General features: G+C 36.9%; 3 protein-coding genes across 7 annotated transcripts in view; 2 read left to right on the forward strand and 1 right to left on the reverse strand.

Moving 5' to 3' along the window:
• Positions 1 to 48: 48 nt before the first annotated feature.
• LOC6569771 (uncharacterized protein C2orf42 homolog) lies at positions 49 to 2,866 on the forward strand. Of its 3 annotated transcripts, XM_032741534.1 has the most exons (6): positions 49 to 993; positions 1,051 to 1,674; positions 1,837 to 1,998; positions 2,068 to 2,232; positions 2,286 to 2,392; positions 2,807 to 2,866. In XM_032741534.1, exons 1-5 carry the CDS (start codon positions 55 to 57, stop codon positions 2,388 to 2,390), a joined length of 1,995 nt encoding a protein of 664 aa, XP_032597425.1. In that variant the 5' UTR covers positions 49 to 54; the 3' UTR covers positions 2,391 to 2,392; positions 2,807 to 2,866. The 3 variants fall into 3 exon arrangements, with proteins under 3 accessions (XP_032597425.1, XP_032597424.1, XP_043070877.1); XM_032741533.1 differs by lacking the exon at positions 2,807 to 2,866 and having other exon boundaries at positions 2,286 to 2,517; XM_043214942.1 differs by lacking the exons at positions 2,286 to 2,392; positions 2,807 to 2,866 and having other exon boundaries at positions 2,073 to 2,171.
• Positions 2,867 to 2,917: 51 nt separating this feature from the next.
• On the forward strand, positions 2,918 to 4,650 carry LOC6569755 (elongation factor Tu, mitochondrial). The gene is made up of 2 exons (XM_001996070.2): positions 2,918 to 3,028; positions 3,083 to 4,650. The coding sequence occupies exon 2, from the start codon at positions 3,100 to 3,102 to the stop codon at positions 4,567 to 4,569; it is 1,470 nt and encodes a 489-aa protein (XP_001996106.2). The 5' UTR covers positions 2,918 to 3,028; positions 3,083 to 3,099; the 3' UTR covers positions 4,570 to 4,650.
• Positions 4,651 to 9,821: 5,171 nt separating this feature from the next.
• Positions 9,822 to 24,820, reverse strand: part of LOC6569754 (tyrosine-protein phosphatase 99A) — a 137,002-nt gene continuing 122,003 nt past the window's right edge. Inside the window, exons 11-18 of one of the 3 annotated variants that reach the window (XM_043214870.1) lie at positions 23,740 to 23,879; positions 13,654 to 13,943; positions 13,052 to 13,392; positions 12,818 to 12,984; positions 12,194 to 12,749; positions 11,862 to 12,130; positions 10,701 to 10,975; positions 9,822 to 9,899 (exon numbers count right to left, since the gene is read on the reverse strand). In XM_043214870.1, the coding sequence (XP_043070805.1) occupies positions 9,865 to 9,899; positions 10,701 to 10,975; positions 11,862 to 12,130; positions 12,194 to 12,749; positions 12,818 to 12,984; positions 13,052 to 13,392; positions 13,654 to 13,943; positions 23,740 to 23,879 (2,073 nt within the window). In that variant the 3' untranslated portion in view covers positions 9,822 to 9,864. Of the gene's footprint in view, positions 10,976 to 11,861; positions 12,131 to 12,193; positions 12,750 to 12,817; positions 12,985 to 13,051; positions 13,393 to 13,653; positions 13,944 to 17,178; positions 17,755 to 23,739; positions 23,880 to 24,820 lie in introns of those variants that run through there. The other 2 variants (XM_032741514.1, XM_032741516.2) reach the window with 2 other exon arrangements.

Consider the following 24,820-nt stretch of genomic DNA (forward strand, 5'->3'; position numbering starts at 1 on the left):
TCCGCATACCACTCATATCGATAGTTTGACTTTATTTAGCTGTCTGGCAGCACTATGGCCATGGCAAGCGAAAATAAAAATACAGATTTAAAACAAATTCAGCGTCCCACACAACGCGGCCTCAAGAAATGTGCAACTTGTGGTGCCATAAATGGCAGTCGTGCGCTCCTCTGCCGCAATCCAAACTGTCCACAGCATAAGAATGTGCTCGACGGGGTGCAACTTGTGTGCCGGCGTGCAGGATGCACAGTTTATTCGCTCCGATCCAAAGAACAGGGTCGAGAAACGCAAGCGCGCAATTTTGTGTGCATCGAGGATGTGACGTTGTCGCTGCAACCGAATGCAGCGGTTGTCTCCAGCAAGGCCATTTGCTATGTGGTTGCATGCAAGAGCGATAATGACTGCCGGCATATCAAGGCGTGTCGCGAGGGACACGATCAGATGCCCAAGGCATTGGTTTACACGGTTTCCCGCGAGGTGCTCTGGAATCTGAACATCAGTCTCGAGCAGAAACAAAAGCTCTGGCAGCAATACAAATCCGCCGAGGAGGAACAGCTGCCCGCAGTGCAGCGTCTAAATCCGTCCACTTTTGTTGTGAAATGCCAACGCTCGGATACATTTTCGGCGGGACACCTTCATGTGACGGCACTGGCCAATGGAGTATCCACAAGGAAGGCAAACTATGCGTGTGCCTGTCGCAAGCTGAAAATCATTGTGGAGCCGGACAATTCGCTGGTAATGCAGGATGAAATCTGTGATCATTTGTTGCTCGTCCTCGCTGGCATTCTAAGTTCGCCGCAGGGCAAAACAATTTATGGCAATTTCACGAAGAGTCTGCACTCATTTTGGATGCCCGACAGGCTGGAGACACCGCTGGGCGAGGCAACCCATGATGATTTACGTCTGAGCCTGAATATTAACATTTGCGGCGATGCTGATCCGCCCGAGGACATTTACATCTTTGGCGATGAGTTCTGTGTGACAGATTCGGATGTAAGTTGAACAGTTTAACAGGGATTTAAAATAATAACATATTGATTTCATTTATAGCTGCTGCCGCTACCTGAGGAGCTCTCAGATCTGATATACGATGTGGATATAGACACGACGCCAGCAGCATTGAACAGCGGGAGCAGCAGTGCCGTGGTGCGCTGTGCCAACGATGCACAGCTCTTGTCCAACTGTGATATATATGCGGAGGAGGAGCAGGAGCAGCACGATCATCATTTGGAGCTAACCGATTGCAATATTGAGCTCATGGATCAATATCAGCTGACGGATCAAATCGATTTGTGTAGTGAGGACATTGAATTGCCACTGGTTGGTGAACCCTACAATATACTCGCGCCGCCAGCAGCAGTCACAAATCAATTGCCCGCCATTGAGTTGACAACGTTTGCGGTGGTCAAGAAACCAGCACTCAAAGCATCTGAAATAGTGGATGAGGTGAAGACACGCAAGCAGCCACCGCTGCCGGCAAAGCGAGCCCTGATTGTAAACGAACCCACAGCAGCCGTGGTTGAAGCTGTGAGCGTGGCAGTAGAGCCAGCGTTGGCCTATGCCGCCTGGCTGGAGTATGTGATAGAGCTGCTCAACGAATCCATTGAGCCAGCGACGGAGTCTGAGCAGGCTGTCAGCATGCGGCAGGTGTTGCAACAGTTTCATGTGCACAAGGTTATAAATGTGATAAATATTTAGATGTATAATTAGATATATATTTATATATATTTATACTTTATACTTTATGCCTTATATTTTATATTGTATAATTTATATTCTACATTTTATATTTATATTTATTATATATTTTATACTAATATATATGCTCGCTTTCAGGAAACATTCTCGCATTTTAGCAAGAGTTTCAGTGCTGGCATCAAGCGTCGTCCACTGCATCAAGTCTCAGTCCTCGAAGCTGGAAAGCACAAAGGTCTCACCAAGTATGTCTGGCACTTTAGTGCCTCGCACACCGTCAAACGTATCTTCAGCAGTCGCAATGTGTGTAAATTATATATACATATTTTATAAATTTAACATTATATTCATATTTTATATCTTTCCTCACAGCTCAGCTTGCAGCTGGAACGCTGCTTTGAACGGAACTTGGATGGTCAATTTGTGCCTTATGTGCGTCAGGCAAAAGTGCCAACTTCGACGCAGACCAAACAGCGTCAGGTTCACACTCGACTGAGGCTTTATATGATCAACATGCTATTCGATGCCGAGCATAAGGTTTAGCTGAGAAACATAAGCATAAAATTGTATTTAATATACTTGATTTGCAGGTAAAGAGTGGCATGCTTATCTCCTGGATTCCCGATGTGTTGCCAAGGAGCAACTTTGGTCTTATGGATGTGGAATTTACCCTGCAAACGCGAGCACCGATTTAATTGTAAGTAATAGAATATAATAATAATAGTACTAAAACTAATACTGAATTGCCGATGAGGCATCATTCAAAAGTTTACAATCCAAATGGAAAATATTTTAATTGAGATAAGTTTTGCTTAACTTTGCTTTCGAGGCAAAACGAACTTTAAGCAAAACACGATTAAAACATATATTTTGTAAAAGAGTTATGTTTTGACTTAAAATAAATATTTTGTTATATTCAAAAAGCTCGTTTCGTAAGTGGAAGTTTTCCACTCTGAAATTATCAATATACATATATTTTTGTGAGATAAAATAAATTGTTAATATTAATGTTATATAAAAAAAAAAAACACGAATATGAGAGGTATTTTCAAATAGAACAACCTTTCTGTAGCAACTATTATTATGATTATCTTTATTTTTTGACCTACAGATTTGTTTTAAGCAGCCCAAAATTTGAATATATCAGTTTTATTTCTATAAATGCATTACATACAAACAAAGTTGCCACCTGTCACAACTTTTTTATGAGTACATTGTAGTGGCAGCGCTGTGCGCTTGACTTGATCTGGTAACTTTGTGGGCGAACAGCACATTTTTAATGTTTACGCAATTTTCAATTTAAGCTCAAATTATACTCGTTTTCATTGCAATTGTGAGTAGTTTAATACTTAAAAAAGTGAAGACTTTTTACCATTGACAATTACAGCTGAAAGTAAGCATTAAATGAAGATGTTGTCACAAGCAATTGCTGCAGCAGCTGTTTGCCGGACAGGAGTCGTCGCATTCCGGTGCAGCCGGCGTACCATGAGCACGGCAAGATTGGTGCGCAGTATGGCCAGCAGCAGTAGCAGCAAGTGGCAAGTCAACTGTGGTGTCTCCCCCCAGCTGCTTCTCACGGGCAATTTGCAGCAATATCGGGTGCGTCAATATGCCAATGAAAAGAAGGTGTTCGAACGGACCAAACCCCATTGCAATGTGGGCACCATTGGTCACGTGGATCACGGTAAGACAACGCTAACGGCTGCAATTACCAAGGTGCTGGCCGACAAACAGTTGGCGGAGAGCAAGAAATACAATGAAATCGATAATGCGCCCGAAGAGAAGGCCCGAGGCATTACAATCAATGTGGCACATGTGGAATATCAGACGGAGTCACGACATTATGGCCACACCGATTGTCCCGGTCATGCGGATTACATCAAGAACATGATCACCGGCACTGCCCAAATGGATGGCGCCATTCTCGTTGTTGCCGCCACAGATGGTGCCATGCCACAGACCCGCGAACACATGTTGCTGGCCAAACAGATTGGCATCGATCATATAGTGGTGTTCATCAATAAGGTGGATGCAGCGGATCAGGAAATGGTCGAACTGGTCGAAATGGAGATACGTGAACTGCTCACCGAAATGGGCTACGATGGCGATAAGATACCCGTTGTCAAGGGTTCTGCGTTGTGCGCGCTCGAGGACAAGAATCCAGAGATTGGCTCTGAGGCTATTTTGAAATTGTTGCAGGAGGTCGATAGCTTTATACCGACACCAGTGCGTGAGCTGGACAAACCATTCCTTTTGCCCGTCGAGAATGTGTATTCGATTCCGGGGCGTGGCACTGTCGTCACCGGTCGCCTCGAGCGCGGTGTCGTCAAGAAGGGCATGGAATGCGAATTTGTTGGCTACAACAAGGTGCTCAAATCAACCGTGACCGGTGTGGAGATGTTCCATCAGATTCTCGAGGAGGCCCAGGCAGGCGATCAGCTGGGCGCCTTGGTGCGTGGCGTCAAGCGTGATGACATCAAACGTGGCATGGTCATGTGCAAACCGGGCAGCGTTAAAGCCCTCGATCAATTGGAGGCGCAAGTCTACATCCTGTCCAAGGAGGAGGGTGGTCGCACCAAACCCTTCATGTCCTTCATTCAGCTGCAGATGTTCTCACGCACCTGGGACTGTGCGGTTCAAGTCCAAATACCGGACAAGGACATGATTATGCCCGGCGAGGACACCAAACTCATATTGCGTCTCATCCGCCCGATGGTCTTGGAGCAGGGTCAACGCTTTACGCTACGTGATGGCAATCTGACTTTGGGCACAGGTGTCGTCACCAAGGTCATGCCACCGCTGAGCGAGACACAGCGTATCGAGCTGACGGAGGGTAAAAAGGCGCGCGAGAAAAAAGTTGCTGCCAAAAAGTAAACATAAAAAAACATTGTATTTCACACCATTTTCTATCCTGCAAGTCTGTCGTTAATCAATAAAATACATTAAAAAAATATACACAATGTCCTTCGAAAATCGCAGATCCTATGGCCAATTTAGAGCTGCTTTTGTAAAAATGACACGCGTCCTTAAGCCATAACTCCGCTGTATACTTAGGAACCTCGAAGGACCAATATTTTCTGTGCTCAAAGAAACAATTTTTCGAGTGTCATTCAAAGATTTCCAGGGCTGAAGAAAAATATTATGTCCAAAGTCCGTTAAAAATATGCTATAAAGTACCTTCATATTATTTGACTGCAGTTTGTCTCTGCGCTCTTCGCTCCTAAAAGTATGCCGCAAATTTGTGACATGAGTCAGCTAAGCCATCGCAACAACCTAACTAGTGCGACTGGTCTGTGTACGTACTATCGCCTGGTTGGATGATGAGGATTATAATTTGAAGACTTGAAGACAGTGATTCTGCTGGTTCAGCATTCTCGTCATTTGAATCCGACATTCAAATTGTTAATGAGGACTCAGTGTCCTCCAAAAAGCGCGGACGGGGATAAGAAGAGGGCCAGCTTGCCTCTTAATCAAGGAAAGTTCAGAAGCTTTTTCGAATCCAAGTTTGCCATAATGTAACTTTACAGTAAAAGTAAAGCCTGTTAATCTGTACAGCCTTCGGTAAGTCAAGGAGGTTGACGCGTGCAGCAGGGTTGAGGATGGAATTGGTGGTAATAGTGGAACTGTAGCAGCGAATTCTATCTTACAAGTTGTTGTTGTTCGGAACAGAACACAACTAAAAAAAAAACAACATATAACAGATAGAAAGAACACAAATTTCGCAAATATATCAGTATATCTTATACATTATTCATTTTTTTTTTCTCTTCTTTCAGATATTTTGCGTAGTATTCAATGACTTCCTTGGGAAAATAGTGATCCATCAAAGAAGATGGTACCGCCTCCAGCATCTCGTAACCCTCCCAAAGTACCAGAAACCAAAGTGCATCCTTAAATATGATGGTGTCAGCGATTTTGATCAGATCACAGCCTCGCTCACAGCCATAGACCACATCGCCTGTGCTATTTAAACGCACAACCACTTTGGGTCCATCCATTCTTTCAAATATAATATATATTTTTCCGACGTACAAGGATCTAAGTACCAATGCACATTAAAATAGTTCTATTGTACTCACGTTTACTTACCTTTTCTCTTTAATAAACCAGGAAAAATATTATTCAGAAAATGAATTCGACTAAGGTTGGCAATCGAATGGTGTTATTATCAAGGCATACTAAGTGTATTTGGGTTTCGGATGTGAAATATAAAACTAACTGATTAACTACAACGACATAGTAGACCTCAACCCAACAAAGATCCTCACGTTCGTAAGGGAGTTGGGGCTGATGGAAGAGCTATAGGCTTAGAAAGGGGGCACAATAGATCAAATAGGTCGCGGTGCAGCTTCCCCCCTAATAATAATAATAATAATAACTGATTAACTATAGTTGGGTAGTTATAAATTTATCAAGGCTGGAAATATATATTTTCTAAATATATATCCTCATTTTTGCTGTGGGCAGAAAACTTGTCTAAATCGGTCAGATTGAACTACTATGTCATAAAGCTGCCACAAGAACTATCGTTTTTTTTCAAATATAAATGTAAAGTTTCGTGTTCTATTTTGCTCCTAACTTTGTTGTTTATTTTATTTTATTGCAGTTGAACGCTGGGATGCAAGACTCCAGTACTGCATACCGATCAAAAATCAATGCTTAAAATAAGTGTGTAATGTCTTTAAAGAATATCATAATTGAACAACCAGCATTATTTATCAGATGTTCTTTATTTCTATTTTGCATTCGTTTTAGTTTTATAAGTTTTTCTTTTTTGTTTTGCATCCATATCAACTTTTCATTTAGCTTATTCGTAACTTAGGTGTACATACATAAGTTTATTTTTAATTTACTTTTGTTTTTGTTTCTTGTATATCGAGATACTATTTTCATATCATGCATCGGGTTTTCGCATTCCTCGTGCGCTACTTAAAAGCCTTCAACTTGTTTTCTATTTGCCGTCTTTCTATATCCGTCTTTAAACTGCCTTCACTTTGATTTTCATATATAGTACTTGCTGCTCTACTTTTGCTCGGATTTTCTTATGTTTTTCATTTTGCTTTTCTACTCTGTTATACTCATACTCTTTCAAAATTATGGGGGCTGTCGTTTCATTTGTATCCCTTCTTTATGCATTATGCTTAGCTCTAAAATCGTGGGTTATGCTTACTTAAGTTTTTCGCTACTTTTCAGCTTTCTTAATAAATCGGTTTTCTTATTTTTCTTTATGTTTTTTTTTTTTGAGTTTTTCATTTGGGCTTTTATGTTAATTGTTTCGTTTTGTTTTTTGTATTCCCATGTTTTTATACGCTTAAGTTTGACATTCATCACATTTATTTAACACCGTCAATTAGATAATATTTATATTAATATATGATTTGTGAAGGTAGTTAGTCTTGGAAAGGTTTCCTTGCTCGAGAAGTGTGTGCAATTTTTTACTTTACTTTTTTTTGTTATTTTTCTATTCATTTGTATTTTGCATTTTTCTTTTCTTTTTGGATCTTGTTTTTCCCCGTTGGCTTTTAATTTCTTCGCCATATTCTTGTCAAGGTTTATTTTTTTTTTTTTTTGGCTGTCATTAACAAAACTTTTCGCATTCATTTAATATTTGCAATTTACTGTTTCATTTTTTCTTTTTTTTTTTCTTTTGCATAGTATAACTAAGATCTACTTTGTGTTTAATAATTAAAATGCTTTAGTTATCGTTTAGTTTTGAAAATAATATGATTTTTTATATTACAGATGAAGCATTCTAGTTCTGCCTTTAGTATGAGAATTTACAAGCCATCTAGATATATATATATATGTATATATATCGGTTTTAATCATCTTACACTATTAAAAAAGGTGCCTAGAGTTCGTTAGCTCTGTTTAACGAAACATAATTTCAAAATTGGTCGTTAGGTTGAATTGTTCGGTTTTCTTTTCTCTTAGAAATGCAGCTTGTTTTTTTGAGAGAATATTTAAGTTGATTTCATTTTGAAGAAAATAATATAAAATAAAAAAAGGTCGCATCTCATTAAAGTTCATATTGAAATCGATGATTCTTTTGTGTTTGTAGAGAAACAAATTTGAAATCTTGTACAAATCATACTCTCAACGGTGGAGAATATAATTTCAACGAGAGAAAGAGAAACCAATCTGATTGAAATGGGGCAAACAAGAAGAGAAGCTTTTAAGGTTTAGATGGAATAATTAATACATATACATAATCGAGTATACCTGCTTAAGATAAAGTGTACAAAAAACCAGTCTTTAAAACATTTTGTTGTTATCAGTAAATACACATACATACATACATATACATATACATATACATATACACTCCACATATAAATGTATAAATCTTACTGTCTCTTAATCTTGAGCCGCTGCGAACAGGGCGCAAATACTCAGAAGCATTCATTGTGGGAATTGTGTGTGCAAATTGTTCAGAATCCGGATCGATAGCTCAATTATACATACTATAAGTATTTATAGCACCCTGCTCTACTGCAATTAATTTGATGCATATGTATACCACATATATATATATAAATATATATTATGTTTACTAAGAAAAAACTTGTACATGCACAATCCATTGATTCCTATATATATATATTTATAAATATATTTATATATATAGATTTACGGATACATAGCCATGGCAATTCAAAAGTGCGGCGTAATAGTTAGTTTTAATTAGCTGTATAAACTGTACAATTGAAATACCCGATGAATTTCAATAAGCTGATTCAAGCTGAGAGTATTTTAATGTATTTTGTTTTGCATTTTCGTTTTTTATTAATTATATTTTCCGTTCTGGAGCTGTAGCTCGCCGTATGCCAAAACTGAGACAACAATGTTTCTCATTATTTTTTCCATACAGGATTTTACACACACACACACATATATATATATATATATATATATATATATATGTATATTTTAATAATACTTTGCTTTGCGATACGCTTTACAAATAATTAGTACTTAAATACTAAACGCTAAGCAGTTTGTTTTTTCTTCTTTCGTATTACATAGTTTTATTTTATTTTAGTTTTTTTTTACAATATTTATAGCTCGCCTTAGGTTCTAGTTATTTTTCTCATTCTTTCATGCAATTCTACATATATAAGTATATATATTTACAGTTGTGATGTGCCTGTGATTCAATTTTCAATTATTTCGTTTCTTTTTTTGGATTTACAGTGATGTGGTGCTTTTTAGGTGCTTGTTTAAATTTGAGAAAATATGTCTTGCATGTGCCTGGGAAAATACACATATATATATAATACTATATATATATATATATATATATATATTTATATATGACGACATTATGTATACGCAATTTCTTAAATATGTTCATTTTCTTTTCTATTAAATTCGCATTAATTTTCGCTAAGATTTTTGTTCTTTGATTTAATTAATTTTTATTTTGCATTTGCAATTTCAACATTTAATCGTTGTAAAAAGTGAGCAGAAAACATTAACAGATTGTAGGACGGACATTGAATCAAAAAATGTATGCAAAACAATATCTATATATACATATACATATATATATATATATATATAGAGTAATAGGTAACTACAACTGGAACCTGATTTGAACTAAGTATTGAGAGCATGGCACAAAAGTACAACAAATATTTGTTTAATCCTTGTCTATAAAACTAAAATTAAATGTAACAAAATGCGGGAAAGTTAATTTGTTGTTGTTGTTGTCGTTTTCGTTGAGAACTATTGCAGTTTGTGCGTTAACTACATTTACATACTATTATTAAATATGTATAGACTTAATCATGTGCCTTGTTGCTAAGTTGCTAGTTTGCTTATTTGCTGACTATTTTTTCTGCTTGTGACTAATTTACGTTAAATGTTAAATGTTAAATTTTAAAATTAATAATGGTTCGTAAATGTAAATCAATAGTTGTAAAAAAAGAAATTAACATAGAATAGTTTAAATCAAAATAAATTAAAGTAAGCATAGTGTTTTCAAGGACTCACTTAATAAATACACATTTCAATGCTTACAACTAAATATAATTACGTTTCTCAATTACAAATAATATTTATATGTAAATATATGTATATATATATATTTATATTTAATTATACATATATATATATATATCATATTTTAGCATTTATAAAATGATTCATATGCTCTTCAGTTTAAGTCTAGGCTACAATATCTAAGTTTTGAGCATCTGTGACTGCTGGTTGTTGCAGATTGTTAATGTTGTTGTTGTTGTTCAATGTTGTTGGTGTTGTTGTTGGTGGATTGTGCAATTCGTCAACATTTGGGGGCAGCAGGCAATTGGCATCATTCGATTGTTGTTGATGCGTGTTGTATTGTTGTTGCAGTTGCGTTTGTTGTTGCATCAGTGCGAGCATTTGTTGTTGTTGTTGCAAGTTGAGTTCGTCAGCAACATCGGCAGCATTGTTAGTAACAGTGGTAAAATTGACATTAGTATGGGTTAAATCATTTATGGGTGTTGATGTTGTTGTTGTTGTTGTTGCAGCTGTTGCAACTGTTGCAGCTGTTGTTGGTGTAATTGGTGGTGTTGGGATTGTTGTTGTTGTTGTTGTGGGTGTTGTATGATTGTTGGGCATGTCATTGCTGTTGTTGGACATTGATGTTGATGCTGTTGCTGTTGGTGTTGGTGTTGGTGTGGGTGTGATGGACAATGAGGCAACTGTGGGTGGTAACAATGATGAGATGGGTAATAAGGAAGAATTAGTATTTGCTGTTTCTGTTTCTGTGTCTGTGTCTGTTGCAACAGCTGCTTCTGTTTGATGATGACTATGACTAATGAGATTTGTTTGCTGTGTTTGCTGCTGCTGCTGCTGCTGTAGCTGCTGTTGCTGTTGTTGTTGTTGTTGCTGTTGTAGCTGTAGCTGTTGTAGTTGTTGTTGTGTTTCATGTTGCATTTGCAGCTGCAGCAGATGCTGTTGTTGCAGCAACAGCTGCTGCTGTTGTTGTTGTTGTTGATGTTGTTGGAGTGTAACATTACCGTTGCTGCAAATTTTGCTATAGAGATCCGGCGTGGCCGTTGTCACATCCTCGAATTCGGTACGGAGCGCCGTGCGCTTCAGTAAACTCAGATTGCCGGGCAAATAGGACAGAATATTATAGATGAGACGTATATCCTCGCTGGAGGTCCACACACCCGGACGCTTGTTATGATACAGCTTCGCATACTGATACACGTTCGCCGTATTGCAGTACTCCATCTCAATCGACAGCGATGAGATGGCGCAGAAGGTGCACGCCTGTGCTCCCCCATATCTGGAGAAGATTGAAGGTTTAATTAGTTATTATAAAAATAAACAAAGTATGGCGGCTTTTGACTCTGTACGTAAATCCCTCTTTCCTAATTCACAAATTGAGTTCTCTGGGCTGTCCAAAAATCTCTCAGGGTCTCAAAATATTTAACTTTTCGAACGCAGAAAGTTTATTTCAGACAAGCAAGTAATCTTGACCTGTCCAATTGTTATTCACGTCATTCATAGATGACCTTCCTGACCTTTTTCCTATAAGTTACTAATGCCAATTTTGTAAAACTTTGCCTGTCGTCTAACAACCCATTTCTGGCCTACAAACTGATTTTGGGCAGCTTTTAAGTCTGGTTTCGAGTAAATTTATTAAATCCTAATTGTTATAAATGCAAATTAATGTCTTGTTATGGACGAATGACCCCTGTTAATAACTGTTTTCCGAATGGATTGAGGATTTTGTGTATTCTTTTAGATGCCAAGCTTGAGTTTGATAAACATATTTAATTTATTATTTATTATTTTATCTTTTTATTATTTTATTTTCACTCAAACTCTTTATATTTCACTAGTAATTCATGAATATGGATCTTGTATATGGTCTCTCAATTAAAAGGATCATAAGCAAAAAATAGAAACTGAACACAAATAATTTCTGCTCTTTGCTCTTTGGTTTCTTAACTGGAATACCAATATTGGTTTTAACTAATAATAAAATGATAAGTGATAAAATTGATATTTCAGCCAACTTAGTTTTGCAGTCATTTGTCCATTCTATTCATAAATCATTTCATGAGTTTTCCCCTGAATAAGTTGTGCTTCTTTCTGATTGTTCAAATTAAACTGTATTCTTATATATAGATAAAAATAAAAGCGTCGATTTTGAGTTTATTTCTCACCTGTCAACAACGACAATGGGTCCATTGCGATAATCATTGCAGCGCTCGTGGACATCAACAATGAAGTCATAGATGCTGTTCGGATTGGACATCTCTGGCCAGCTGGGGCAGTGCAGCATCTTGACGCTCAGCTCGTAGTCATCCTGAATGGACTGGATGACAAAATCGCGACTCACATAATCGCTCTTGTTCGTCTTGTTCAAGTATTTGACGCGATAATAATCGCTCTCGATGGGCGTGGCCTCGTCCGGCCAGAATTGGGCAAAATTCTGAAAGAAACAATGAGTTCTTAGCGAGAGCGAATCTTCCCGTGACTTTAGGGGCTAACTTACGATGTCATCCAGTGAGGAGAGAAGCACAACTGTTTGCGCATTATGATCCCAGACCATTTGCCAGAAATCCTTGATGGTGTGCGTCATCGGATGCTGGGTGACAATGAAATCGCGCAAGCGCCGGAATCCATGCAGCCAGGATGCATTTATGTAATCGCTGCCATCCTCGCCCGGCTTGGGCGTCAAATGGACACGACTGCCCTCAATGGGAAAAATGGCGCCACGATTCTTGATCGAATTCACCTGCTTCATGGCGGATGCAATGTGTATGTCCTTTGTCTGGAACTGGATGATATTCTTGTACTGCTGCTCCAAATACGGAGTGCAATTCTTTAGCTCCTCGATTTGCTCAGCCGGCAAATTGGTCTCGCCCGAGGCAATTGCCTCGACGAGTGCATCATGCAGGAATATGTATTGCTCCTCCGTCTGGACGAGGAAATTGCGCTGGGCTCGAATGTGACGCAAGAAGCCAAAAACGTTGACAATCGATTTTTGCTGAATCTGCTTGAGCATCGCGTCCAGAACGATATAGGTGCCAGTGCGACCGACGCCAGCGCTGCAACAATTAAAGAAAGGAAACTGTATTCAGCGAGAAGCCCAATCCAAGATCGATCCGCGACTCACCTGCAGTGCACAACAATGGGTCCAGCCTCGGCGGGATTGGCAGCGGAGGATTTCTTGATGAAGTTCAACACGGGCAAAGGATGATCCGGTGTGCCATGATCCGGCCAATTGGTATAGTGATATTGGTACACAATTTTCTCCATATTGCACTGCTTCTTCTTTTTCAGCTAGATGCAAATAATTACAGATCAAATAAATTGAAATGCTGATTCAATTGTAATAACTGCTACTCACTTTGAGGTGCTTGATTTGCAGGGTGCGCACTGTGTATGTGGACATGACCTCCTCCTCGACGAGCTTGACCTGTATGACGCCGTACGTCTCAATGCCATCCTTGGGCCAATACATATCGCATTTGCGCCTGCCACGCTCCACAAGATTGGTGATCATCACAATGATTGCGACTCGCTGCTCCCAAATCATGCGCCAGAAGCAATCGAAGGTGTCCGGCAACGGTCCCTGGGTGCCAATGAACGCATGCGACTTCTGATAGCCATCGATGAAGTTCGCATTGATATAGTCCAGATTCTTCTTCTGACCGGGCGTCGGATGCAAATGAACGCGACTGTGATCGTCTGCGAAAAGGAGAAGAAATATAAATATTTTTGTCATGAGAGATTGGAGGGAGCAAAAGAGAGATTTACTTTGAGTGCAAAGCGAATCAATTTTCAAATATATTCAAGAATATTTGTTTAAAAATGATTAGAAATTGTAATTATCAATCAAAACTAAATTTAAATTCGGATGAAGAAAACAGCGTTCTTCTTTCCTAATCTATCTTAAAATAAATATTTGTTATTTGAATAAATTTGTATTGGATTTAGTAATTGACTTACATGCGGTTATATTGAGATATCGATTCTTGCGCTTGTTCTCGGGATGCTGGGAGTGTTCGCAGGCGAGATCATCGCTGATGCACTCGTTCTGGATCGCTTCGTATTCGCGACTGAATCCAATATCGCCATCGGCATGCAACGATGCCACATGTTTGGCAAACTCGTTCACAGGCACCGCGGCACGGATCTCATCGCCAATCTTGACGGGCACCTCCCAATCGACCTGGGGCGCATTCGGATGATGTGGCGGATCGTCCAGATAGTAATAAGCGGCATGGAAGCACTTTCTGCTGAAGTTAGTGAAACAACAACAAATGTTCGAGTATTAATTAAATATATTCAATAAATTTCGACAGATTTTCCTAGTTGGTTTCCTGTGTTTGTGTATTAAACCCATCTAATGGATAATCTTTCCACTTTTATGTATCTTAAATATAGACAACTAAAAACTAAAAAATTATATAAAAATGCATAAAAAATATGCTGTATTATTTATGAATCTCGAGTAGCAAGTATGCAACGAAGTTTCAAGCTTGCCACACTTCAATAAAAGGGACTGCTTCAAGTTGCTGGCAGTAAATACTTAAGTATCTCTCTCCCTCTCTCTCTCTCTCTCTCTCTATATATCTCTCTGAAAAAGTACTTTAGAGAGGAGTTTTGTTCACGGAATTAGTTGAAATTCAGTCGGAAATAACAAAAATTATAAAATACACCAGGTGTCAGGTGAGCTGGGGAGGGGGGGAAAGCGGGAAATTGAAGTGAACTTGAGTGTGCAGCGAGCTTTTAGAAAAAAATCAAAATGCATAAATAATAAGCTCTCCAAGTAGACGAGCAGAGATAGAAAATAGAGCGAGAGATAGAGAGCGGGAGAGAGGGAGTGAGTGAGTGAGAATAAAGATAGGGAAAACTGTTTGAAGGACCTTCGCTTAGATGGGGGTGAGTAGTGGAGGGGTAGGGGGGTGTTATGGTCAACATTAACATTAATGGCATTAAGCTGCAGCCAGGCATAAACAAGTAAAATTTCTGAATGGCAGTCACTGCAAATGAGATGAAATATTTTGCTGCTTTTGGCATTTGAATGGATTTTATGCAAATATTTGAGTAGCATAAACACTGAGTGACAATGAGGGGGCGTGGCGGATGGTGTACGGGTTACGGTTACGGTGTAAATAAATAGTAACTGCGGCAGCTGCTTATATAATATTGAGGTTAAGTTTTGTAATTGGCTCAAGTGATTTCAAGCAAAGCAAGCAAACTGTTTTCTTCTTCTTTTAAGGCACCACAGAGTGGAGACTTTTGCGTAGAAACACACACACTAACACACACTAACACACACACACACACAAACTATTTATGCATATAAATATTGCCAAGTTTTCGCTAACTTTTCTAAACAGCCAACAGAAATCATTTGTTGAGTCTGGAAATCATTTTTGTTGTTGTTTTTTTACAATGCAATTTTTTGTAGGTTAAGCAAAAAGCTAATTAGGATTTGCGTCTGACATCATTGTTGATACTATAATACAGTATTGTCTAGGTAAGTGTGAATTGGGCTTTTGGTTTCGGTGTGTTTATCTCTGTCAGCTGATAACAGATTAGGAATGCGATAAGCTTGAATACATCCAATCTGACCACATTTTGCACACATTATATAAAAGTGAAGTGAAAAATAATATTGCGAATTTGTGATTCAAATTTGTTGCATTCTAAAATCAAAATACTTAAAGCAAGCAGCTTAGGCTCAAAAAGGAATTTGTGTTTTTCTTAATATGAATAAATATTAATTTGAATAGACTTGTTCTGCACTGCTCAGTTTTAATCATTTTTTATAGGTGTAATTTGCACTTGACATAAAAACAAGTAAGAATGCTGTTCTCGACTATGAAATACCCTGCACCCAGCAGTTAAATATGTTATTCTTTTATTTAAACATTTTCAATGTGGGCATAAAAATGATTTAATGTGTAAAATTATTCAACATATTTTTCTTTGGCTTCCCATTTCGCACCTAGCCATATATACATATATATACACTTTATGTGTAAATGTTTGTAAATATGAATTCAATAAACTATTTGATTAGTCATGAAATATTTCCATAACAAACAGCAAATTGAGCAAGACGAGCAAAGTTTTTATCTTGAATAAAGAGACGGCGACACGATAATAAATAATAAATAAAAACTTTAAGAAAATGCTCGGCGTCTTCTGTTTAATATCCAATAACTGTATCAGCCTGAATTTGCCTATCAACAATAATAACAACAGGAATAATATTAAAAACAACAACAACAACAACAATCATCGAGCACTTTGAGATGTGAAAAGAAAACAACAACAACTGAAACTGAAACTGAAATGTATCCGAGATATTTACTTTTATTTGATTTCGTACGAATAACTTAATGATATTTACGTGCACACATATATCTGTTATATATATATATATATATATATATATATATATATATATGTATGTGTTATTCAATGCCGCCGTCTGTTGATTTTATTGTTGTTGTTTTTTTTTCGCTTGGTTTTTACGCACCAGATATTAGGTATGGAAATATACAACATTTGTTATAAATGTAGTCACGATCTTTTGTAAATCATAAAATTACTCATTAACGACACTAAAAAAAGTAAGTGCCCAGATCTAATGCACATATGTATTTTATATAGTACCGATTTTAATTGCACATTAAAAGTCATATTGTGTTAATTTCGTTTTTGTTTTTACAGCATTATTTGTTATTGTTTTTTGATTTTGTTGTTGGGGAAAAAAACTTAATTAATGTTTAATGTTTGGATAATTACAGGGCAATTCCCTCCTTTAATGTGTTATGTAAATATTTGTTGTATTGTGGAAACTTTTCTATTTACTCAGTTGCACTTGTTTTTTCATGTGTTTGTTTTCTCTTTTTATCTTTATTTGGGTTAATTTGTTGAGTTTGAAGCATAACATTGCAGTAGTCTTAAAGCTGTCATAGTTTTATTTCATTTGAACTCTATTTTAGCTTATTTTAATATTAAAAATTATAATTGTTTTTTATTAAGCTTGGAGTTAAACTTAACTTTTTAGACGTTTTATTTGAACTAGTATTCAACAAACTGATTAACTTTTCTTTAGTTTAGCAACATTTAATTTTACTTTTATTATTATGTTAGTGTATTTATTGGTGCGGCTTTTAGCCTTTTGCTCTCGTTTCTGTTTTCTTTGTCAACTTCCGTTTTGTTTATTTATTTCTTATGCTTTCGGCAGCAGTTGAAATGCTACTGTTGTTATTTTCATCATTGTTGTTGTTGCTGTTGTTGCTGTTATTGTTTTTGTGCTCATTTGCTATGCATTCTTGTTGTTGATTGTTTTTGTTATTGTTTTTGTCATAAAGTTGATCGGAAGATTCAGTTTACGTCGTTTTCTGCTTTTGTTTTTTTTGTTATTTTTTTTAAGGCGTGACACGTGAGTGGGCAGCTAAATGGCCCAATTTCCCACTTATGCTGCTTGCTGCGAAACGAACAAAAACTTACGTAAACCAATTTCCACGTTTCGATTTGCGGCGTATAAGTGTTGTGCTGCTGCTGCGCTGCTGCAGCGGCTGCTGCTTCTCCCCCTGTGGTGCTGCAGCAGCTGCTGACATGATGTTTAATATAGCGATGAGTGCAAGCTTCTGACAAGTTGGGGGAGGGGCGGGGGTGTCTTTGAGATTTTTGAACAGGCTTTGTTTTCTACAAGCCCACAAATTGCAATGCACTTGTTGCGCTCGCTGTTGTTGTTGTTGTTGTCGTTGCTGTTGTTGTTGTTGTTACGTTGTACGTAGCAAAATTACGTCATATTCGCAGCCGCTTTGACGCCAATTGCAAAACTTGCAAAATTATTAAAATACGCAATTGACACGAAAACACAGAAAACAAAACAAAAAAAAGAGGCATAAGAAGAAGAAGTATTGTATCGATTTGACAGCTTATCGAGCCTTTTGCTTCTTCGCTGATAAACAATATTATTGCTCTATCTCGCTCACTCTCTGTCTCGCTCTGTCTGTCGCAGACGCGTGCATTCAGCTTTGGCTGTAGCGTGCACGCTGCTCGCTCATTTCTTTGATCGCGCGGTTCGATTATCAAAACGCAACTGAAATTCCAATCGGATGGCAAACACTGTGGTCGCCTAGTCACGTTAACAGAGCACAGTAGACATGTTAATAACAGACACCGCGCTCATTTGCTCGATCTGTATAAGAGAGTGAGAGCGTGTGAGCTTTTGCTCGCGTCACAACAATCAGCTTTGTGTGTGTGATAAGCCAAAGCGCTTATTCTCAGTCTATCTCTTTTCGCCACACACATGCAAAATGATAGTTAATATCGTATTTGTGTTTGCTATTTACTCATATTCATATTTAGCATTTGCCGATGATAAACAGCGGTGCAAAGTTGACAAGAATTTGTAAATAATTCTAATGTGCAAAAAAAATAAATAACGAATTAAATTTTTTTAAAATCTTCGAAAACAAATTTGTATGATTTGAAACCATTATAATTTCGAATGGTATAATTTTTTATTCATTTTTTTTTTAAGGTAAAACTGGTAAAATATTTCAATTTAAGAATGTTGTATATTAAATTAAATTTGAAACCATACTAATTTTGAAACGTTATATATACGTACATATCTGAATAGAAGTTTTTTTTTTCCAACTAATTGGGAATGAAATTGAATAACATCCAAATGGAGTCCACTGAACAAAAGATAAGCGAATTAATTGCCTAATTGGCACATGCCGCATAGCATCTGCAACAAAATACACAACAATTGTGTGAACAAAACAAAAGTTTGCCACAGCAACAAAAACAACAACAACAACCACAACTGTTTGATGATATCGGGCAAAGAAATCGCCAACTTGCCACTTAATATGCATAGCAGCATAACACCAAAGAAAAGAAAAAAAAATAAAAAATAAATAAAAATAAAAAAGAAAAAGAGAAAGTGTGCAGAAAGTCATGTCCTGGGCCAGTGTCGATGCTGTATATATAGATATATATATATATTCCAAATTAAAGTTGGAAAAGTTTCATTGCTCCCAGCAGAAGACAATCGAGCAAAAAAATAGAAATAAATAAAAATCGCAACTGATGAAGTCAAATCTTGTTTGGTTTCATCATTTTTATTTTTATTTTTATTTTTTTCTGTTTTTTTTTTTTTCTTACTGAGAAAAACCTGAGGTGAGCTTACCTTGCCATTAAACCCCTCTGCCACACACCTCCTCTGTTCATCCCTTGGGATATCTACGCATACACGTTTTTCTAATAATTTGTGGCAACAACAAATGCAACTTTTGTGCCAAAAAGTTGCGCTTACGAAGCCAAAACAATTTCTTGCCAGCATTTTTGTTGTTGTTTTTTCTTCTTCTTTTTTTCGAGCGAAAAGTTGGCGGAAAAACACTCTAACACAAGCCTTCCCCCAATCCGCGCCCCGCTTCCCCAACCACGCCCCCACCACAGCACACATGGGGCGCAGGCAAATAAAGCCGTTGCCGCAAAACAATGTTGCCAAAGTGCATAAAATATGAAACTACCAGCCACACACTCAGAGATAGAGGGGGAGAGATAGAGAGAGAGAGAGAGAGAGAGAGAGAGAGAGAGAGAGAGAGAGAGGGCAGAGAAAGAGAATGAGACAAGTAGAGAGATAGTTCTACCTCTTACAGGCAAGGCAAACAAAGTTTTCCATTTCAGTTATTTTTCCTTTTTTCTTTTTTTCTTTTTTCCTTTTTTTTTTTTTGTTGTTATAGTTTTAGTTTTATATGCGGCGTCAAAATGTATATAAAAATTGCTGTTATCGTTGACATATTTTTGTATTGTAACCAGCAAATTGTTGCAATAAAAATTCTCGGAGTATCAGCACAAAAGTTTTTGGCCAGCCAAAAGTTGAGAGGCGGCAAAAACTATCGACGAAAGTAATTCATACAAGCAATTGAGTAGAAAAATACTTATTCGAAAAACACCTTAAGGGATGGACGAGGGAAGCGCATCCAAAAGGGGAGAGAACGGTTACATTCGGATTGAAGATTGTCAAATGGTTAAGCATTAAGATACTCATCGAATATATTATGTATTTGAGCAGTCGAATATTTTATGTGTTTAAGATTATCAACGTGCTAACTAATTTTGAAAAACTTCGAGTCGAGTATTAGCTCATTTGAAAAAATACAAATATTTTGTGTTGTATTTCAAGTGCTAATTAATTATTAGCTAAGAATATATTAGACTAATTTATAAATCAATCAAAATTGAAAGGCTACACCTTGAGAATGCTGGCTTTTATTGTTGCATTAAATCGATTTATATCGATATATGCAAAACGGACTGAGAGTTATCGATAAAGTAAATAAATAAATGTTATATTCAATAACTTATCTGGAACAAACAGAGAGACGAATTGACAGACAGATGGACATGACTGATCGACCTTGAATGTGATGCTGATCAAAAATATATATATCTTATGGGGTTCGATATTTTTAAGATTTTGCTTTTTAATTATTCAAGTGTTAGTTCATTAGAAAATTCTATTTTATTTTGTGTTTAAAATTGTGGAAATTTTGATTAACTTGAAGAAAAGTCTTTGAAAAGATGATTGCTTACGATATTATGTAATTAATCTGATGTAAAAGATGATTTATGTTTAACAATGATAAAACTTGGGAACGATATTTCTGTGGTAAGCATATTAAAAAAACACTGTTTATTTTAATTAAGGATACTTTTGATTAAGCAAATCAATACTTATATTCATCTAAAGTTTTCTTTGGTGTTCAATAATAGGTTAAATAGGTTTATAAAAACCACAAGATTAGCTGATTTCAAGCGCATTAGCTGTGCTCTGGAAGCCAACCCGGCCAATTTACCTATTTTTACCCACACTCCATGGAGAAAAACCCTTTTTCATTCTTTTTCTTTGTGTTTTACTTTATTTTTTTGCGTCCATTTACTTAGCTCGGTTCTTTTATTTGTTCGCATTGAAAGGGAAATTGCGGATATTTGTTTTGTTGTATTTGTTAAATAAAATATAATTTTTTTCCGCTCTAAAACGCTGCGCTGGCAACATGAAAAATGGCTTTTCGCCATCAGAAAGTGCCTACCCCCCCCATATACCCCACTCTCTTGCCACTCCGTTGCCTTGGCTGCCTTAACTTTCCACAGTATTTGTAAAAAATAAATAAAATGGCATTAATTTGTTAGCAAAAACAAGTGGATGGGTTGGGGTTTTAGAAGTGGGGGTGGGGCGGGGGTGTAGCTGGGGGGTAGCTGGGGTTGAAATGCGAGCGGCAACTTTTATTTGACATATTCGCGGGAGCATGAAAAATGACATAGCAAAGGAAAAAATGAAAATAAATAAAACAAGAAACAAGAAATAAAAATTTTTCATTGAAGTTAAAAATGCTTCGCATTTTCTTTATGGCGTCAAGGAGTCGTGGGTGTTTATGGGTGGGTGTGTGTGGTTGTGTGTGTGGGTGTGGTTGGTTAACTGCCCGAGGCCTTTGTTACCCGTAAGACTGGTAAAGGGTTAACCACTCGCACATTTAATAAAGACTTTAAGTAACTTAAAACTGTTTGCTTGTCTTGTGTTCCATTCCGTTCCGTTTCGTTCCGTTTGACGTCCCCGTTGGGTTTATGTTTTTGTGATTTGAATTTTAATTAACATTCCTAATGAAAATGCCAGAATGAATATGGAACCCTCTCCCTTCCCACTCCTTGCCCAAACAGCATCTTCATGTCAGCTCTTTGGTCATTTTCCTTTTATTTTTATAAGTGCTGTGAAGCAGAATCAGCAGCGCTGCCCAAGTTTGCCTTGAATCCTTTCAGAACAATTGGCAGCAGTAATTATTATTATTATTTTTTTCTTTTAAATTTAGCTTAGAGGGACAATTGCATTATTGTTTTGTACACGTTGCGTGGAACAGAGGAATCGCATTCAAAAGTTTTCTTTTCTAAACTTTATTTATTCTATATATCGATTTGTTCTAACCTAAATCCATTAAAAATTGCTAAGAAGCTTATAATGCTTTTGCGTAAAAGTATTTAGGAGGAAAAGAAAGCATTTTTAGTATTGTGGAAAGGAATTTTACATAGACTGAGAGTGGTTTTGATTCAAGTTAATGAAACCATTTAAATTTGGTATTGCCTTATAAGAAACTCCACCATTTCCACTCTTGATGAAAAAAACTGGAGGAGCTCGAAATGAATATGCAAAATATGCCCTCAAAAAGTGCGTCTAAACTTCTCAGAACCATAAATTTGCTGAAAGAAAGGTAATTTTCAAAAACCAAGGCTTTTTATCATGGTTTGCCACTCCACGAAAAGCAGAGAAAGCCTCTGATCAAAACTTTGTTACTTTTAAGGTATATGCTAAATAAATATTGACATTTTATTGCCCTATCTAAATTCAATGACATATTAATGTAATTGAAAAAAATATAAATATATATAGCAATATATAAATTTATATTTTTGAGTGTACAGTTTAAATGCCCGAGATGTTATTCTTGTTGTTCTTAATAATCTAAGCAGAGCGGACAACACATGTAGCACTGCTTTCGATAAGAGCTCCGGCAATGCCCCTGAAATGTGTTTGGTAATCCCCCAAATCCACTCCCAGCAAACTCTTTCTCGCGTAAATCGAGAGAGAGAGAGAGAGAGAGAGAGACAGAGTGAGATATTTCTCTCCAGTTCGATCTCCCGTGGCGTTAGCTGCCACATTATAATAGCTATATTTGCCCTCAACTATATATATATACATATATATACATATAGTTATATGTGCTGTTGATTTTAGGGAAATTAAATAGGAAATTAAAACATTTTGATTTTCATCGGCACACGCTCCGAAAATAGAAGAAGCGAAAAATCGCCTGCTGTGTGTGGACCTAGTGGTGCCTCAGACAGCATCAGCATCAGAACCAGTCGACAGTTTGATTTGTTGCCTGGGCTATTTTTAAGCAGCGCCACGGGTGGGTGGGCGAATGGGTGGTTGGGTGGTTGCGTGCCCAACTATCTTGGGTGGTTGGGTGAAGTGTGTGGCGTGTGGCGAGTGTGTTGCGCCAACTCTTAACAAGTAAGAGTGTCACACATTGAGAGTGTTAGACTGAAAGATACCCTAACATCCAACAGGAAATTTAAATGATTTTAATAACCATTTTATTATCTGATTCCATTGTTAAAGTTTATTATATTACTGAATGTTTAAGTATGTTGCCTGTATATGTTCAACATTCTGTGCATTTAACAGAAAGTATGTTAAAGTATGTTGCAAATGTTGTATACTTTCTTGAATATACACAATATAAGGAATAACATTCTGTAACTTTAGTGCCAATAGCCTGTCCTATAATTTATTTAAATGAAATGAAAATAAGCCGAAAAGCTGATTCATAATGGAATCGAAAATTGTTAAGAATATGAATGTAAGAGTGAGTGGAAATAATCAAAAATATAGTTAAAAACTTAAAATATTTAAGAAAATAACAATCAGTTTTGTTATTATATAACACAGGTTTATATTTTTTCAGTTTTTCCATTATATTATTATTATTACTTCTGCATATTGAGAAATTCGCAGCTTAAGCGATTTTAAAAACCTTTAATTATTCTGTCTCCGAGTTATATTCAATGTTATGCAGTACATATATAGCCTGATGCCGAAGGTATATTAAGAGATATAACCGATTGTAAGCTATCGATAAATATCGATTTAATTGGGTACTTATAGCTCGTATAATTTCAATCAAGCTGAATGAATTTATTAGCTTTCTAAGGTCGTGGATATTTGGTTATGACTGTCACGTACATTTAGATGAATTCAACAAACCCTTTTTACACAGTTCCTTACAGGGTATTGAAAACGAAGAGATGGGCGTGCTTTTTATATATTTATGGGGTAGCACGCGTCGCAAATGCAGCTGCACTTGTTATGCTTAAAACTATAAAAAGAGTCGAGTTCAACGGGGTTGGGGTTGTGTCTGGGGTTGGGGGTTATGTGTATACAGACTAGTGTGTGTGTGTGGGTGTGTGTGTGTGTAAACAAGGAGCGCCACTTACCTCCAGAGGAAGAAAGCCATGACAATCAGCACGATGCCAAAGCAGCTGAAGATGATGCCAACCAATACGGCCAAGTTGTAGTCGTTATGCGATTGACGCAGCAACGGTTGCAACTTCTCACAGTTCGGCTGCAACTGTATCTGAAATAAATAAAAGAAAGTAGCAGGTTAGTTAGGGATTTAAATTGGGGATGGTATTGGTTATTGCTGTTGTTTTTGTTGTTGTTGCTCGCAGCTGCGACTTCCAAAACCCCGCTGAGATTTATGGCTTTTGCCTGCAGCTGACACTACTTAAAGTGGGAAAAATGTGTTTTGTTTTTTTGTCTTTCTCATCTTATGCAAATATGTATTTTGCACGGGGCCCGTATTTTCAAAGCTATGCCCGGGCTTTGTTTCCTAGCACTTCCTATACTCAAACTTGTTTTTTCTTTGCTTTTCTTACTATAGCCCGTAAGTAAGAAATGGCTTAAGAAAAAGGGGGCAAACAATTTGCAAATCTGGGTCACAGCCTGTGGTAGTCATCTCCAAACTTCTTGTTTGCTTTAACTGCTCAGTCTATTTATATATTTATAGGTGGAGTATTGACTTTTAAGCTACTTTAAATGACGAAAAAAATTATTGTTGAGCTATAATCACATAAGATTTGTAGAAGAAATTGTTCAAGCTATTTTCAATTTTTACATTTAACTGATGCCAAACTATAAGTGATTCCATAAATTCGAAGTGAGGCAAATAAAATTAAAATAAAAATATCAAAAAATATATCGAAGTTAGATGCATCTTTAAAAAATAACTGCAAGTCACTCGAACCATTTATTGGTGATTTCTACTTGCCAACAAATGTGATTAAATGCCTAAGAAAATGTTTGCCGTTAAGCAAATCTACAAACAACATTTTTCAAGTTAAATCATTTGGCTTGTAGACATTTGCGTTGTATTTTTATTTTGTATTTTGTATTTTTTGCTGCATAAATTATATATTTATTTAAGGGACATTTTTGTTGTTGACTATGCGCCTGAGCGGAAGTGAAACTGGAAGTGGATGTTGATGTGGATGTGGCAAGCGGAAGCGAAGCATGTAA

Source organism: Drosophila grimshawi, unplaced genomic scaffold (genome assembly GCF_018153295.1).
Source record: "Drosophila grimshawi isolate 15287-2541.00 unplaced genomic scaffold, ASM1815329v1 contig_311, whole genome shotgun sequence".
NCBI lineage: Eukaryota > Metazoa > Arthropoda > Insecta > Diptera > Drosophilidae > Drosophila > Drosophila grimshawi.

Excerpts from the sequence above, each read along its gene's own strand:
- LOC6569771 (XM_032741534.1), top strand. The coding sequence starts at position 55 with ATGGCCATGGCAAGCGAAAATAAAAATACAGATTTAAAACAAATTCAG. Across the intron at positions 1,675-1,836 it reads AACAGTTTCATGTGCACAAG|GAAACATTCTCGCATTTTAG; the intron begins GTTATAAATGTG and ends GCTCGCTTTCAG. Across the intron at positions 1,999-2,067 it reads GTATCTTCAGCAGTCGCAAT|CTCAGCTTGCAGCTGGAACG; the intron begins GTGTGTAAATTA and ends CTTTCCTCACAG.
- LOC6569755 (XM_001996070.2), top strand. The coding sequence starts at position 3,100 with ATGAAGATGTTGTCACAAGCAATTGCTGCAGCAGCTGTTTGCCGGACA.